At 47.0% G+C, this 15,528-nt stretch overlaps 2 protein-coding genes and 1 non-coding gene across 4 annotated transcripts; all 3 read right to left on the bottom strand.

The window, feature by feature from the left end:
- Positions 1-8,532: 8,532 nt before the first annotated feature.
- Positions 8,533-10,961, bottom strand: LOC9649110 (4-coumarate--CoA ligase-like 7). Of its 2 annotated transcripts, none has more exons than XM_024658972.1 (7): positions 9,935-10,961; positions 9,671-9,857; positions 9,469-9,614; positions 9,346-9,413; positions 9,194-9,296; positions 8,980-9,134; positions 8,533-8,800 (listed from the first exon to the last, which is right to left on the bottom strand). In XM_024658972.1, exons 1-6 carry the CDS (start codon positions 10,931-10,933, stop codon positions 9,015-9,017), a joined length of 1,623 nt encoding a protein of 540 aa, XP_024514740.1. In that variant the 5' UTR covers positions 10,934-10,961; the 3' UTR covers positions 8,533-8,800; positions 8,980-9,014. The 2 variants fall into 2 exon arrangements, with proteins under 2 accessions (XP_024514740.1, XP_024514739.1); XM_024658971.1 differs by lacking the exon at positions 8,533-8,800 and adding an exon at positions 8,807-8,936 and having other exon boundaries at positions 8,987-9,134.
- A 25-nt stretch (positions 10,962-10,986) lies between these two features.
- On the bottom strand, positions 10,987-13,351 carry LOC112340499 (4-coumarate--CoA ligase-like 7). Its single transcript, XM_024658973.1, has 5 exons — positions 12,004-13,351; positions 11,756-11,939; positions 11,554-11,678; positions 11,208-11,310; positions 10,987-11,128 (listed from the first exon to the last, which is right to left on the bottom strand). Exons 1-4 carry the CDS (start codon positions 13,258-13,260, stop codon positions 11,299-11,301), a joined length of 1,578 nt encoding a protein of 525 aa, XP_024514741.1. The 5' UTR covers positions 13,261-13,351; the 3' UTR covers positions 10,987-11,128; positions 11,208-11,298.
- A 1,125-nt stretch (positions 13,352-14,476) lies between these two features.
- On the bottom strand, positions 14,477-14,557 carry TRNAL-AAG. Its single transcript has one exon. It is a non-coding gene; the product is annotated as a tRNA-Leu (tRNA).
- Positions 14,558-15,528: the final 971 nt, after the last annotated feature.

Raw genomic sequence — 15,528 nt, forward strand, 5'->3', positions numbered from 1 at the left:
AAACTACTTTCTTCGGACTTGCTATGCCATTGCATTGACACAGCTCATTTCCCTTGGGTGTCCCTCCCACTTGGTCACCTTTACCAAGCCACACCATCTTCAATAGTTCAAATCAACACTTTGAACTAAGAACTTTATTCCTTAACCTCACAAGGACCTTGTCCTTGTTTTAGCCATAAAATCATATAGTGATCACACCTTGGTCATCTTAACAGGTTTGTTAATAAGTACTAAGTCTTCTAGACCTTTAACTTGTTGACCATGACCCCGGGGGCATCCCCCACACTTGGCGGTGCACCCAAACCAGCCCTTCCGGCCAAGGGTGCATAGCAACTAAAACTAGATGTCCCCATCTCATTCACCACGACCTTGGTGCCACTCACACCAAAGTATTCAAGTTAGATATGCCGAGCCACACTAAGCAATCTAACTGTGCATCACGACTCTAAGGCATCCCCCGCTTGGCAGTGTGCCCAAGCCAGTCTCTTTACTAAGAGTCTATGACCACCGAAAAATGAGTGTCCTCATATTCCAAACCATCACCGAGCCCTAGTAAGTTGGGACTCAAACCCAAGACTAGAGGGTTGGGACTCGAACCTAACCTCCATATATGCATCTATGGAAGGCATAATACAAGATGCCTGGTGTGACTCCCCACACTGGTGCACCAACTTATACTTAAAGCGCGCTACAAATCACAGCTTAGGAACCTAGTTCCTCCACACTGCCAAGTCTTTTTACTTGACATGTCTGTGATCATGCATGGACTCCTCCATACTTGGCCCCATGGGCCACCCCTTTTGAAGTTAGCATCCTTAACTAGGGTATTTGTTCCCTCGACTTGCCAATCTCACTTAGCAAGTCATCCGACCACCGTAACACACCGTAACATGGTTCATGCACAAGCGTGAAAGCCTTTATCCATCAACTTTCGTTCAAAACCCTCTCTTTGAACACTCAGGAATTACTTCCCTAATCTTAATAGCCTCGCCTCATGGCAATTGCTACGCCACTCTGATTTCTTGCGCTCTATAAACCATTTACACTTGGCTTTCTAGGTACTTATTTACCTAGAATCGTCTTTGGGAACCTTCAAAGAACTCTGTTCCTTAGCTTGCTAAGGCCTCTCTTTTCACAAGCTTTCTAATTGCCATATGATTTAACATGGACAATTCCATGCTTTAGACTCTTCGTGGCATCACGGTTGCTAGTGACAATATGCTTGAGCACCCATTTGATTTTCCACTCCCAACTTGCATAACCACCCTTGGTTATGCCTGTCGATTCCTATGGTTTGGTTCTATCCCTTTACTACTTGCTTTTTGGCCTCATACATTTCCTTCGGTCATTCTCTTCTAGATTAGGAGGATAGCTTTGCACTTTCTACTATGCCTTAGCAAGTATTGATAGGGATGAATCTACCTGATAGCCTAGGGAGTGGTTTCTCAATCCGAGTATGCTCACCTTGTAATCCCACACACTGAGATTAACATTGCTACTTATGGGCTTTTATATACTCATCACTAGCCTTGCTAAAGTCCCTTTTTGGCTTGTCCAATTTAGGTAAACAGACTTCTCCTATCTTCGCAACTTTGGACATTTGGATAACACCTCCTATCCATCATTCACTAGGGACTTTGTCTCTTGGGCCTTATCTGTGCCCTCACGACACCAAACACCACCTCTTGGTGCTCTAGAGTGTTTGGGTGTCCCAATGATGGCCTTTTTGGCAATGAGCATTTCTTTTACGACATTGACTTACTATATCGCAACATAAGCAATTTCTCCCCCATAAGGGTATATCTAACTTCCTTATCCCCATAAGAAGTTTTAGGTAGTTACCTTTTACCAGTTTAACCAATGATTTTGCACCTTTTGCTTAGTTACCTCATAGTTATCAAGTCCTACAACTCATTGCTAGTGCTTTCACACCTTCATCATTATTTGGGTCACCACACTCCAATTGTATGCCTTCCAGCTTAGGCTATGCCATTCCCATTTCCATTAGGATTCCTTTGGGAAGGGGTTCTCATAAATCTACCAACTTGACCTCAAGGCAACACGTTTTGGCACATTCGGTGTCTCTACACCATTGGCTCTACAAGCCACCTTTACGACACTCCCCACTTGTGTCGGGGTCTTTGCCAAGACTAAAACAATCGTTTCTCATGCCAACTATCAGTTAACATTGCACCATAGTGTTCACACATAACTCTATGCCAAAGTTGCTTTATTTTGGGGAACACTTTTCCCACGACTTTAGTATGGCACATTTTGCCATTGATGAGATACCCTTTGTTCACATACTTGGATCCTATGATTCCCCCATCCTTTGTGGGGTACAACACACTTTAGTCCAAATGCTTCCATCAATCCTTTAGGATTATTCTTTGATTCTATTTAAGTCATCCAGCTTTTTGGACTTTGTCAATTCGACGACCCATAAAGTCTTATATTTGAGGTGCCAGCTCACTGGAATACAACTTCTTGGACCCAAGACTCACAAGGACCGTTACTCTGACATTTGATTTGTTCTCTAGGGGCAACCCTTTTGCCCCTTAGGACCATTTGTCCATGTGATGAGAATACCAACCCATCCTCTAAGTACACCCCCAACTCCTTGGGTTGTTCTAACATTTATTAGAAGTAGCCCCGACTACCATTTCAAGGACTTATGTCCTTTTCTGACGGTCATCAATTCCAGTCTCAAATTTATAAGCACTAACCTCAAGATCTCAAAGTCATTCCCTTACTGGCCCTATTCCATCCACCATATTGCGCATAAGTTCACACATGAACTTGAGAGTGGAGAGCCATGTCCTCTCGACATGCTCCTCCTCGAGGATATGTCCATACTTAGGACCTTCCAATTCCAATACAAGTGGTGATATACTTGGCCACCAATAAGAGTTAGATAAAGGAATAGCTTCGATACCAAATTGTAAGCGACTAATTTTTCCATTCTACTTTAGTCACTTAACCACCTCTTTGATCACTAGGAGGAGTCTCACTCACAACCCCAATTCAAGATAGGGGGTTGCTACCCCGAGAATGGCGTCCATACCACTCAACCTTTGCACTTGGTCTAAGTGCTCCACGTGTCCAATCCCATGACCAACACCCCAAGGTACCACTGACATATCAGCCCGTTACGCTAAGGCCATGCCCATTTACCTTGGTCATACCGGTGGTCTGACGCCACCTACATCACAGTGTAAGCGACTAATTTTTCCATTCTACTTTAGTCACTTAACCACACCTCCGACCACTTGGAGGAATCTTACTCACAACCTTCATAAGTCTTATTTTGGACTTGGGCTTGCTAGCCTCGAGAATGGCATCTCCGCCACTCAACCTTTGCACTTGGTCCAAGTGCTCCACATGTCCGATCCTGTGACCGACACCCCAAGGTACCACCGACATATCGGCCCGTTACGCTAAGGCCATGCCCATTCACCTTGGTCACACCGATGGTCTAACGCCACTTGCATCATAGTCCCGTCTCTTAAAGACTAGACCATCCATCTGTGAGTGATCATCCTAGATCTACTCCTTAGCATCCTTAGGATGTTTGCAGACATGGGGAATAGCCTTCCCCGACAACTCTTTTCCAGTCCCCACCAAGTCCCTTTTTGTCCATAGCCGTGTTCGCCAACATTGCCACTAGATCAAGGCCCGCAGGCTCGACCTCTAAGTCCCACTATCCTTTAGGACTTCCTCACCATGTGACCGTATCCTTGGTCATTGCACTAGATGACTGCTCCTCTTCCCTTTCACCGTTTGGGACTTTGGGACTACATTTCGGAACACCCTGGCCTTACGCAAGCCTCATGGGTACTCTCCCCACCTTTCGCCTTTAGGTGCTCTAGCCATGGGCTTAGAACGAGATTCCGTTGAGCCACACCAGGTATCCAAGTAAGTAGTGCCACCCACACTTGGACTAGGAGCATCGGCCAGTCGATCTCCCGGGGGAACTAGAGCCGGCTCTTGAACACTTCACCAAGCTACCCCGCTTGTTGGTCCGTGTTCACTCTAGTCTTGGACTTCCCAGTGGGCAGCTCATCACCCAACACTGGGTATAGCCTTCCTGGGCGAAACTGGCCTTTCCTGGCCAAATTGGCTCCACTGCAGTCCTCCCCCTACTATACTTTTGGAGCTCACCAAACCCCCCAGGGTCTGGGAGACGAACGCTTTGGGCCTTCACCCTCTCAGACTTGAACTCGGACTCGGACTCGGCCTCAGTCTCGGTCCCGATCTCGGTCCCGGTCTCGGTCTCGACCTCGGACTCCATCTCGGGTCCTTCTCGGACTCCATCTCGGGTCCATCTCGGACCCCATCTTGGACTCCATCTCGGGTCCATCTCGGACTCAATCTCGGATCCATCTCGGGTCCATCTCGGGTCCACCTCGGACTCCACCTCGGACTCCATCTCGGACTCCATCTCGGGTCTGTCTCAAACTCGATCTCGGATCCATCTCGGGTCCATCTCGGGTCCACCTCGGACTCCACCTCGGACTCCACCTCGGACTCCATCTCGGACTCCATCTTGGACTCCATCTCGGGTCCGTCTCGAACTCAATCTCGGATCCATCTCGGGTCCATCTCGAGTCCACCTCAGACTCCACCTTGGACTCCATCTCGGACTCCATCTCGGACACTTTCACGTGTCATGTGTTGGTCCTTTTTGGATCCCTTTTTGGAGCCTCGCTTATTGCTCGCTTCGTGCTTGTTCCTCGAGCACTTTGTTGGGAGTTCCACTCCTACTCTCAACCTTTCAAGTCGGAGCTTTTAGTCCAAACGTATTACGCTCATTTGGCTTTCGCTTCGGCCACTACCATGTGGCACCCTTCTGGCTCCACTTTGGGGCCTAGGGATTTTGTGTCTCACACACAGTCCCGTTTCTCAAAGACTAGGTCATCTGTCCATGAGTGATCATCCCAGATCCACCCCTTAGCATCCTTAAGATGCCTGCAGACATAGGGAATAGCCTTCCCCAATATCCCTTTTCTGATCCCCACCAAATCCCTTTCTGCCCATGGCTGTGTTCACCAACACTACCACTAAATTGAGGCCCACAAGCCCGACCACTAAGTCCCACGGTCCTCTGAGACTTCTTCACTATATGACTGTATCCTTGGTCACTACACTAGAGGACTACTCTTCTTCCTTTCCACAGTCTAGGCCTTTGGGACAACATTTCAGAACACCGTGGCCCTATGCAAGCCTCATGGGTACTCTCCCTGCCTTCCACCTTTGGGTGCTCTAGCCATGGGCTTAGAGTGAGGTTCCGTTGAGCTATGTCAGGTATCCAAGTAGGTAGTGCCACCCACACTTGGATTGGGAACATCGACCATTCGATCTCCCGGGGGAACTAGAGCTGGCTCTTGAACATTTCACCAAGCTACCCCACTTGTCAGTCCATATTCACTTTAGTCTTGGACTTCCCAGTGATCAGCTCATCACCCAACACTAGGTATGGCCTGCCTGGGCCAAACTAGCCTTTCCTGGCCAAACTGGCTCCACTAGGCTCCAACCCCCACACTCTCCTTACTATACTTTTGGAACCCCCCCACAGCCCCCCCCTCCCCCTGGGGGACGATCGCTTTGGGCTCACTTAACAGCCTGTATTAGTATTCGGACTTACTCAAACTTGGACTTGGACACGGTCTCGGTCCCAGTTTTTCGGACTTGGACTTGGTCTTGGTCTCGGTTCCATCTCGAACTCCATCTCGGGTCCATCTCGGATCCATCTCAGACTCTATCTCGTGTCCATTTTCTAGAGACTCACTTATCACTCACTTCATGTTTGTTCCTCGAGCGCTTTGTTGAGAGTTCCACTCTCGCTCTTGCCCTTTCAAGTCGGAGCTTTTAGTCCAAACGTGTTGTGCTCATTTGGCTTTCGCTTCGGCCACTACCACGTGGCACCCTTTCGGCTCCACCTTGGGGCCTAAGGATTCTATATCTCACAACTCACCCCCCTTCGAGAGATGTCAATGTCCTCATTGACTATTGACTATTGACTCACAGCACAGGAAGTTTTCAGAAACCAAACTTGAAACAATTCAATTAAAACAAAATTGACACAACTGGATTCAGCACTTGCCTTGTCAAAAGACAGGTTTTGCAGCACACACAAAACAGCTTTGTCTTGCTCCACTGCATCCAAAATTTGGAGAATCAGGTTATGACACCTTGGCAGCCTCTTCTCTATAAGCATCGTTGTACCAAGAGTCCTAGTGATTGTCCTTGTAGAAGTGTTTCCTTGTGAAGCTCTAGAATCAAAGTTCGTGCTCGAACTACGCTGATATCCAGAGAAACAAGAACATGTTCTTGAGAGCCATACGTAGCTAGCCAACTGGTAGAGACTTTTGCTGGCTTTTGCTGGATCGGAGAAGCGAGCTTTCAATCTGGGGAGCGTCAAGCGCCGCAGAGCTTGCAAGTTTCGCGAATGCACGGAAGAGGAGGAACCGAAAGGAACCAAAACTTCCAAGTTCCAGCCTTGAGGTGGCTCTCGGTATGGAAGTGACAACCAAATGTTGTCCTCTCTATACACGCTGCTTCATATTTACAACAAGCGGAGATAAGAAGACACCCTCTTCACCAGCATATGACTATTGACTATTGACTAACAACCTTTATTGAGCCAAAGGGAACTAGCACTTCCATTTTCACACTGAATTTATCAATCCTTCCATTGTGTAGACTAGTTATTCCATGTGAAGCAACTAGTCATTCACCTATACCACACTGAATTTATCAATCCTTCAATTGTGTAGACTAGCTATTCCATGTGAGGCAACTAATCATCCACTTGTACTGTAGTCCTATAGTGGATACCTTCATCTGTGGATATTCCACCAAAAGGAAGGACATACGCATGGATCCCTAATATGTATGATTTTAAATTTAGGGGTAGAAATATACCTTGCTCAAGGGTATATTATATTTTTAAGTAGCCACTAATCAATAGGAATCAAACCTGTGCTATTTGCTCTGATACCATATGTAGCACACTCTATCTTTCTCCCCTTAAGTCAACTGGAAAAGGGGTAATTACTTTATGAGAGAGCTCTTAGTGACTATTTTATCCCCATTTATCCGCCAAGATTCCAAGGATCCACAGTGATAATACATCCAAATCTCATTCCATGATCATATGCGCTACAAACTCTCTCGAAAGTCTTGCTCTCTCTTTAGTTGTTTATAATATATTATACTTCCTTACAAGTTCACACCCTCATGAATGAAAGCTAAAAGCCATAACTCTCTCGAGAGCCCTGCTCTCTTGACACCCTACCCCTCAGATTGAGCCCAACTAGAGATGTTAATTTAAACATGTGGTGTGATTTCACTAGCCAACTAATAAAGTTGAACTTAAGACCTTTTTAATTCTAAATATAATCCCATAAATTTGGACTTTCCAAGAAGTTAATATTATTTAAACCCAAGGACACTTAACCCCAAAAATCCCAAAATCTTTAACTAATTGGAAAAAAGGGTGCACTTTTATTTATGAGTCATTTCCCTTTATATTAAAACTCTTATGGACCATTTCTCAAATTGTTTTTTTTAGTCTATGAACAATTACATAGAAATATAAGCCACCCCTAGCCCATCCAACCTAATAGAACCATAATAGAGGCAATCCATGTGAAAATTTAAATGGAAAGACATTAACAAACTCCTTAAGTACATCCTAGATTGTTCTCCCCCACATGTGGCTTAGTCCCTTAAATTATGAACAAATAGTAAGTAATTTGAAAGTGGCTTTTTTATCATGACAAACTCACTTTAAAGATGTAATCAAGGGTAAAGAGTAAATTCTTTTTCCAAACCACATATCCTTGATGCCATTATACTTTAATGAAATGTGCTTAATGCTCCACTTTATCATTAGATTTATAATTGCCTTCCAAGAAAAGATATATATAATAGATTTTCATGAGGTATAAAATCTCTGCAAGTGTGGTTTTGCCAATATTGAAATGTTGTATAAGGGTTGTTGCAGCTTTTACTATGTCCTCATGTCATGGGGCAAAGAATCTCTGACACACCATTATCATTTACTGAATGATTAAAATTTATTTCTATTGTTCAAGTGGATAAAATTCCATAGATTTATAAAGAGTTATATGCCTTCAAAAGGGCTACGAAGTCATGCTTCTTAAAACTTTGCTAAAATAAAATTGTTATTCCTCCTATTGTCTAGTAAAATTTATATTGGACCACTATATAATACGCCTTCCAACATTAAAACTAATACACGAATGTCCTTAACCTTTGTTTTATTTTATACATAACGATTGAGAGTTTGTTCCTTGGACCAAAAGAATCTTCCTCATCAATCCTCATGTTGTAAATTTTGCAACTTCTTAATATTTAATTTACCATCATTAAAAAACTAAATATTTTTCTTGCTTTATTGTTTATTCTTTAGCTGTGGACAATTAGTCTTGTAATGTTTAAGCTTGCCACATTAATGACAACTTTTGTTTCCACTTAGTTGTTAGTCAAGCCAGCTCAAGTATGTCAAAAAAAAAACAAAAAAAAAAAAAACGCTAGCATGCAGGAGCTTGCAAGCACATTTGCTGAGGGATTTCGCTGCAAGCCCCGGGGCTGCTTGACGGCGAGCATGCTCATGGATGCCACCGTTACCAAGCCCGAAATCTAGCGAGTAAACTGGGTATCGCCTTAACCAGTTGATAGCAGCGCGAATTCTCCTCCTCGCTCAGGGGCCAGGGGCAGCCATTCCATACGAAAGCTGGTTTGTGCCATGGAGAACACCAAAAGTCACGAAGGCCTGACAAAAACAAGTGAAAGCAACGCCACATTAGTTCTCTCCAGCAAGCTCGACGCGTTGCTAGCAACTTAAAAACAAAGACAGCCAGAATTTTAGGATGCCGCTGGGCTGGAAGAAGCATGTAGAGCTTGGAAGCCTATGACAAAACAAAGATACAGTTAATGACAAAAAATCCTCACCTCATACCCGTTTTTGTTCAGAAGAGAAAATGCAGTCACAGCTTTGAGACGGGCATTGTCATTTGGACGAGCTCTCTCCTCAAGATTTTCCCGGATGCAGACTTTGGAATCGCATCAATAAACATCACTTTGCGAACTTTTTTGTAGGGAGCCACCTGACAGAACAAGAGAAACAAGTGTAAACGAATCGCAGACAAGGATTTGGACACAATACTTGGTCGGAGACAAACTTCATGACACCCTGCCCGTCCAGGCTGCATCCTTGCTTACGAACAATAACAGCCAGTGGTACTTGACCCGCCTCTTCATCAGGAAACCTGGTAAAGCCATAAACAATCAAACTATAGAAAACTTTTGCCTGCTTACGGTATAACAGCGGCGTCTACAACTTGTGAGTGTGACAACAGCAAAGCTTCCAATTCTGCTGGCGCAACCTGCCAAGAACACCAAACATGTATAAAATAATCAATCGCCTTCTCTGTGCTTTACCTGGAAGCCTTTGTACTTGATAAGTTCTTTGATGCGATCCACAACGTAGAGATTTCCACTGTCATCAAAGTATCCCAGGTCCCCAGTGTGCAGCCAGCCTTCGGCATCCACGGTCTCTGCCGTGGCCTTGGGATTGTTTAAATACCCTGCACAGGTCAACAGCTAGAGACAAGCGAATAAAACACAGACCAAAGATGTTTACCATCCATGATCGTCGGACCATGAATCCAAATCTCTCCCTGTTGATTTGGAGGTAATGGACGTCCACTTCCAACGTCAATCACTTTCGCGAGCGTGTTTGATGAGAGAAGTCCCGCGGAGCCATAGTGTTCTAGATCATCCGGGTCTGCCACAGAAGCAATAGCAGTGGATTCCGTCAAACCATACCCCTGACACAAAAGAACCAAAGCAAAAAAAGAACCATTTGAACAAACAGACCAAAACGTAGAAAAGCGCGTGTGCTTACCTGCCGGACTTTGACATCTGGAAATCTCTCGAGGCACGCGTTGATCACTTCTCTCCCAAGTGGAGCAGCCCCGGATCCAATCTCCCTCAGCGACGACAGATCAAACGCTTTCACGGCCGGGGACTTGCCGAGCGCGATGACAATCGGAGGCACCAGCGGTACGTGGGTGATCTTAAACCTCTGGATCGCTCCAAGCATGGCCTCAAAGTCGAACGACGGCATGACGACGATGGGAACACCCCGGCTGAGCTGCGTATACGTGACGATCACGAGCCCAAACACGTGAAACATCGGAATGACGCAGAGATAGACCTCGCCCGGCTCGACATCTGGCCCCGACGCTGCGTGGAGCGCCGCGGCAGCGATGAGATTCCTGTGCGTGAGCACCACCCCTTTGCTCGTCCCCGTGGTCCCGGACGAATACAAGAGCGCGGCCGGGTCCCCGACAGAAATCTCTGGAAACGCGAAGCCATCCACCTCGTCCACGAGCAAATCCCTGAGAGAAGCTTGCGAATTGTTGCTCCTCTGGAGGCCGGGGGCGCCATCCATGAGCACAGTGGGCAGTCCCAATCCCGTCACCTTTTCCGCCAGCGCTAGAACAGTCACGACAAACTTGGAATCTGAATCCACCGCTTGCTTGGCGACCTCGCGGGAAGTATTTACCGGATTCACGGTCGTGACCACGGCGCCGAGGATCGCCACGCCCAGGACAACGACTGGATACTCGAGAGAATTCGGGGAGAGCAGCATCACGACATCGCCCTGGCGCACGCCGAATCCCCGGAGCCCCGCGGCGAGCGATATTGCGCGATGCTCGAGCTCCCTGGCCGACATTGCGGCTCCGGAAGGAGAATCGATGAGCGCCGGGCGCTGACCGTGGGATTTGGAAGAGAAGAGAAAGTGCGCGATGCTGGAGCTGCGAATTTGCGAGAGATCCACTTGAGGGCGCGAGCTGCTGTAGACGCCGTCGGCATAGCGCAATCCTCCTCCTCCCGCCATCGCCACAACAGCGTAGCACCCAGCTTAGGGTTTTTCTTCCACGCTCAAGCTCATAACCAAAAAAAACATATGGAGCTTTTCTTATTTCTATCACAAATGTCTCTGGAGCAAATCGCCACGTAGAATTTTTCCCGAGCCTGTCTTTGGAATCTCGTCTACGAATAACACTTGTTGTACCTTCTTGTATGGAGTAACCTGGAAGAAAATCGAGACAGAGAGAGAGCTCTTAGAATCCTCAAAGAAGAATCTGATAGAAGAATTAGCATGAACTTACTCTCTCAGCTAGGAACTCCTTCACTCGGTTCTCGGTGAGATTACCATCCGGAGATTGTACAACAAATGCTACTGGAACTTGCCCCGCCTTCTCACCCGGAGCTCTGCCAAGAGAAACGAGAAAAAGAGATCACCATCAGAAGCAAGAACTTGGAGAAATGACAATGCATGGGAGCCTCGCGGGGAGGAAGAGGAGATTTCGAAATCTTACGGGACAACTGCAGCATCTACTATGCAAGGGTGGGAAAGCAAAATCGCTTCTAGCTCGACTGGAGCAACCTGAGGAAACGGGGAATTCTCTCTCGTGACTTACTGCTCTCTAAACTCAAAAAGAAGGAGACACATACCTGGTGAGACTTGTCCTTGATCCGATCAATGACGAACATTCTACCTTCTTCGTCGAAACTCACGAGGTCGCCAGTGCTCAGCCAACCATCTCGATCCAAAGTCTCGTCAACACCTTTGAAGTAGCCTGCATCGAAAGGAAAAGATGAGATGAGAGATGAGAGAAAAGTCAAGTGATGTGGTTACAGGAAGAACACCACGAACCTTTCATGACGTTTGGTCCACGGACATGAAGCTCTCCTTGGTTATTTGGACCCAAAGGCTCTTTATCGCCATTCAGGATCTTGGCCTCGATTCCAGAGAGAAGAGTACCGACAGAGTCTGGGAATTGATCTTCTTTCAGATTATTCAGTGCCACTGCTCCGGTGGCCTCTGTCAATCCATAAACCTGAAACGAAAAATCAGCAAACAAAGAAGAAGGAAAGAGTGAGAAACAATGATCGAGCTCTTACCTGAACAAAGGAAGCATCGGGAACTTGCTTGCAGAACTCCTCGATCACTTCCTTGCGCAGGGGAGCTCCACCGCACAGAACACGTTGAAGAGAACTAAAACTACCTGGGGAAGTACTTGTCGTCATTATCTTGAGAAGGCCCGCGATGGTGTTAGGAAGCGCGTAGAGGTGAGTGACTTTGTGAGCCGAGATCAAGTTTGGAGCGTCGTTCATGTCGAGCTTGGGCATCACCACCACCGTAGCTCCTCTGTACAACTGCTGGAGCGTGATCACCACCAAGCCAAACACATGAGACATCGGCAGACAGCACAGATGCGTCCCTGCGTCCGTCTCTCCGAGCACCGAGAGCTGGAGTAACTGGGCGATGATGTTCTTGTGGCTTAGCACCACCCCTTTGCTCGGCCCTGTAGTTCCGGCAGAGTAGAGCACGAGAGCCGGATCGTCCTGGCTGATCTTCGTCTCTGGAGCGCTGCTGCACGAAGGATCCGACGCCAGGAGATCCGAAAAGGCAACCTCCGTGGAGCCAACTTTGATCTTGTCGCCCTTCTCGATGATCACCAGTGGCACCCCGAGCTCCGCCACCTTGTCCACGAACTCCTCCTCCACGATGACGAACCGAGCTCCCGCTGCCTCGGCCTGTTTCTTCGCCTCCGCGGCCGACGTCAGTGGATTGAGCGTCGCGAGAACTCCTCCCACCGATGTGGTCGCCAGGAATGCCACTGGATAGTGGACGGAGTTCCGGGACACGAGCATCACCACATCTCCCTGACGGACACCGATACTGACCAGCCCCAGCTCCACCGAGCAGATCGCGTGCTGGAGCTGCGAGTAAGTTATGGTGTGGCCGGTCTTCGCATCGATCAGCGCCGGCTTGTCCGCGAGATTGTCCTTGCCGCTCATCACGAATGTGGTGACGTCCATGCACGGATCCTCGGGCATCTTGAGCGGCGGGCGGGCGCTGGAATACGTGCCAGTGGCGGGGCTGTATGGCGCTGGCGCCGGCGCCGCATTGATGCATTCCTCCGCCGCGGCCGATCCAAGAGTCGTGCCCGTGCAGAGATTCCTCCGCAGCGCAATGCCGCCGGGTTGAAAACCTAGAAATCTTGCCACCGCGCCATGGCGGGGTGCGAGAGGAGGAGATCCCTGCTCCGCCGTGGAGAAAGAGGGGAGATTAAGACTAGCACCTGCGACGATGCTCTGGCGCCTCCAATTCGCGACGCCGGATGCGCAGCGCCGAAGAACACCGGATCGCGCCATAGCCGAGCACTCCCTCTTGGCGCTCCTCTTCTTCGGTCCCGGAGTGGCGATCGAGGGTTCGACGACCTATTGCGGGAAAGCCATGGCTTAATAAAATTTGGCTTTGTGGATAAGATCGGCCCTTCCGGGTGTCAAGCGATGACGGGCTCGACGGGCCCAGTGCGCGTGTGCTGGCGGCTTGTGAAATGGCGGCTGACGGTCGCGGCCACCCTTCTTTCTTTGACAAGCGTATCGCTATCCTTTACTTTCGAAACATAGAATATTCTCGTACCAGTTTTCGAGTCTGTAGGATATTCTCCTGCAAGTTTATCGAAACATGGCATATTCCCGCCAACGGCAAAAGATACTAGTATCATAGTTAACTTAAGCTGTGATTATAGCGACGCTTTGTGATCGAGGAGGTAAAGAGACATGCGCCAGCTACTTAAACGACTCTTGTGGCTCGAGCTTTTGTTTGTTCGAAGAGGAAAAACGATGGCATGGATCACGACGGCATTGGTCCTGGCCTTGATTCTGGTGGGCAACTCTCAAAACTTTGAAGGTTTTGTGGGATTTTGAAGAATCTGGCAATGCAGTTGCAGGTTCCGGCAACAGTAGATGGGAGCCAGTCTTTTATGTGGGGTGGAGCAGCGGGCGACGAATTCAGCGATGGAATGTCGAGAGGGATCAGACTGATCCAATTGAGGCACGGCAACCGGATCGACATGATCAAAGTCGGCTACGATCAAGACGGCTCTCGAATAACTGGCGGCCAGCACGGAGGCAACGGAGGAGGCAAAGTCCAGGTAGAACAAAAAAGAAGAAAGAGCACTCACATTGTCTAATTCCGTACACAATATTGTCTAATTCGTACATGTCATGTAGGTGGCTCTGGATTTTCCCGACGAGTATCTCTTTCAGGTGTCGGGGACGTTTGACCAGACGATCAATTCGCTCATCTTCTTCACTCGCAGGAAAAGCAACGACGAGAGGAAGCAGTACGGCCCGTTTGGGAAAATGCACGGCAATTTTTTCCGGAGCGGGGCGGGTAGGATTGTGGGGTTTTTCGGGAGAGCTGGGAAGTATTTGGATGCGGTGGGAGTTTACTACGAAGAACCTTGCAGGAATCGCAGCTTGGGGTCATGATCTCATTGAGTTTTTTCATGAAAGTTTTTTAACAGAAACATGGGCAAGAGATTTAAACCGCATTAAACGGAAGAGTTAGATCTTTGAGCAGTGTTGAGAGTGGGATTCGAACCCACGCCCTTGCGGACCAGAACCTTAATCTGGCGCCTTAGACCAACTCGGCCATCTCAACTTTTTGTCTAAGGTTACTTTCACGTCATTGTGCCAAATTTTGTGGATGCAAAGATCCTGTCATGGGTGTCAATCTAGTGATGGATAGGATTGGAACCACCCAGGACATTCCTCTCCAGACATTTCTTCTTGCCACCATAATTGATCACAAGCATGTGTTGAAACAACAATCCCTCACCAGGCCCGGCAGTGAGGGATTCCTCCAGAGAATCTGGGGATGAAGAGGGAGTGTCCTTGATAATTGCTTTCCTGCAGGCCAAAGCTGTAGAGCTCTTGAGGCAGTGGCGAATAGGGATCAAAGCTTTGCTGAGCTGGAGATGAGCCAATTTGCCTCTCATAGTCCTCACACACCTTCATGATGTTGCTCAGGAACTGCTTTGGTTCACTTGGAACTTGTCTTCACAAGTATGGTGTTGGTTTACAACATGAATAGAAAAGAAAATGGTCTATTGATGAAAACATGTAAAAAAGATGGAAAATAAGAAGGATTGATAAGGCAATGGCTATAGAAAATCAATGAAAAAACCAGTGAAGTCATAATGCATTTTTAGCATCTTATGTTCATAACGATTTTGGTCACACATCAAAGTAATATGAGTTATAATGGGATGAACTTGCAAAAAACTGAAAATAAATTAGTGACTAAAAATATAACATCCCATTGGGGAAACCATTCTACTTTACTAATAAATTTACTACAGGGATGAAAAAAAATGCAAAACTTCTTCGTGCATTCGACAAAGGCAAAGAAGAAAAGTTTTATATACAATTATTGTGAAGACTTTGCCTGTGATTATCCTTTAAAAAAGGTAGTTATTGTGGCAGGACAGTAAGAACAAGATCATTAATATGGCAGAATTATATACATACATATACATATACATATACATATACATATATATATACACACACACACACACATATATATATATGTATATATATATATATATATATATATATATATATATATAT

This window comes from Selaginella moellendorffii, unplaced genomic scaffold (genome assembly GCF_000143415.4).
Source record: "Selaginella moellendorffii unplaced genomic scaffold, v1.0 SELMOscaffold_65, whole genome shotgun sequence".
Taxonomy (NCBI): Eukaryota; Viridiplantae; Streptophyta; class Lycopodiopsida; order Selaginellales; family Selaginellaceae; genus Selaginella; species Selaginella moellendorffii.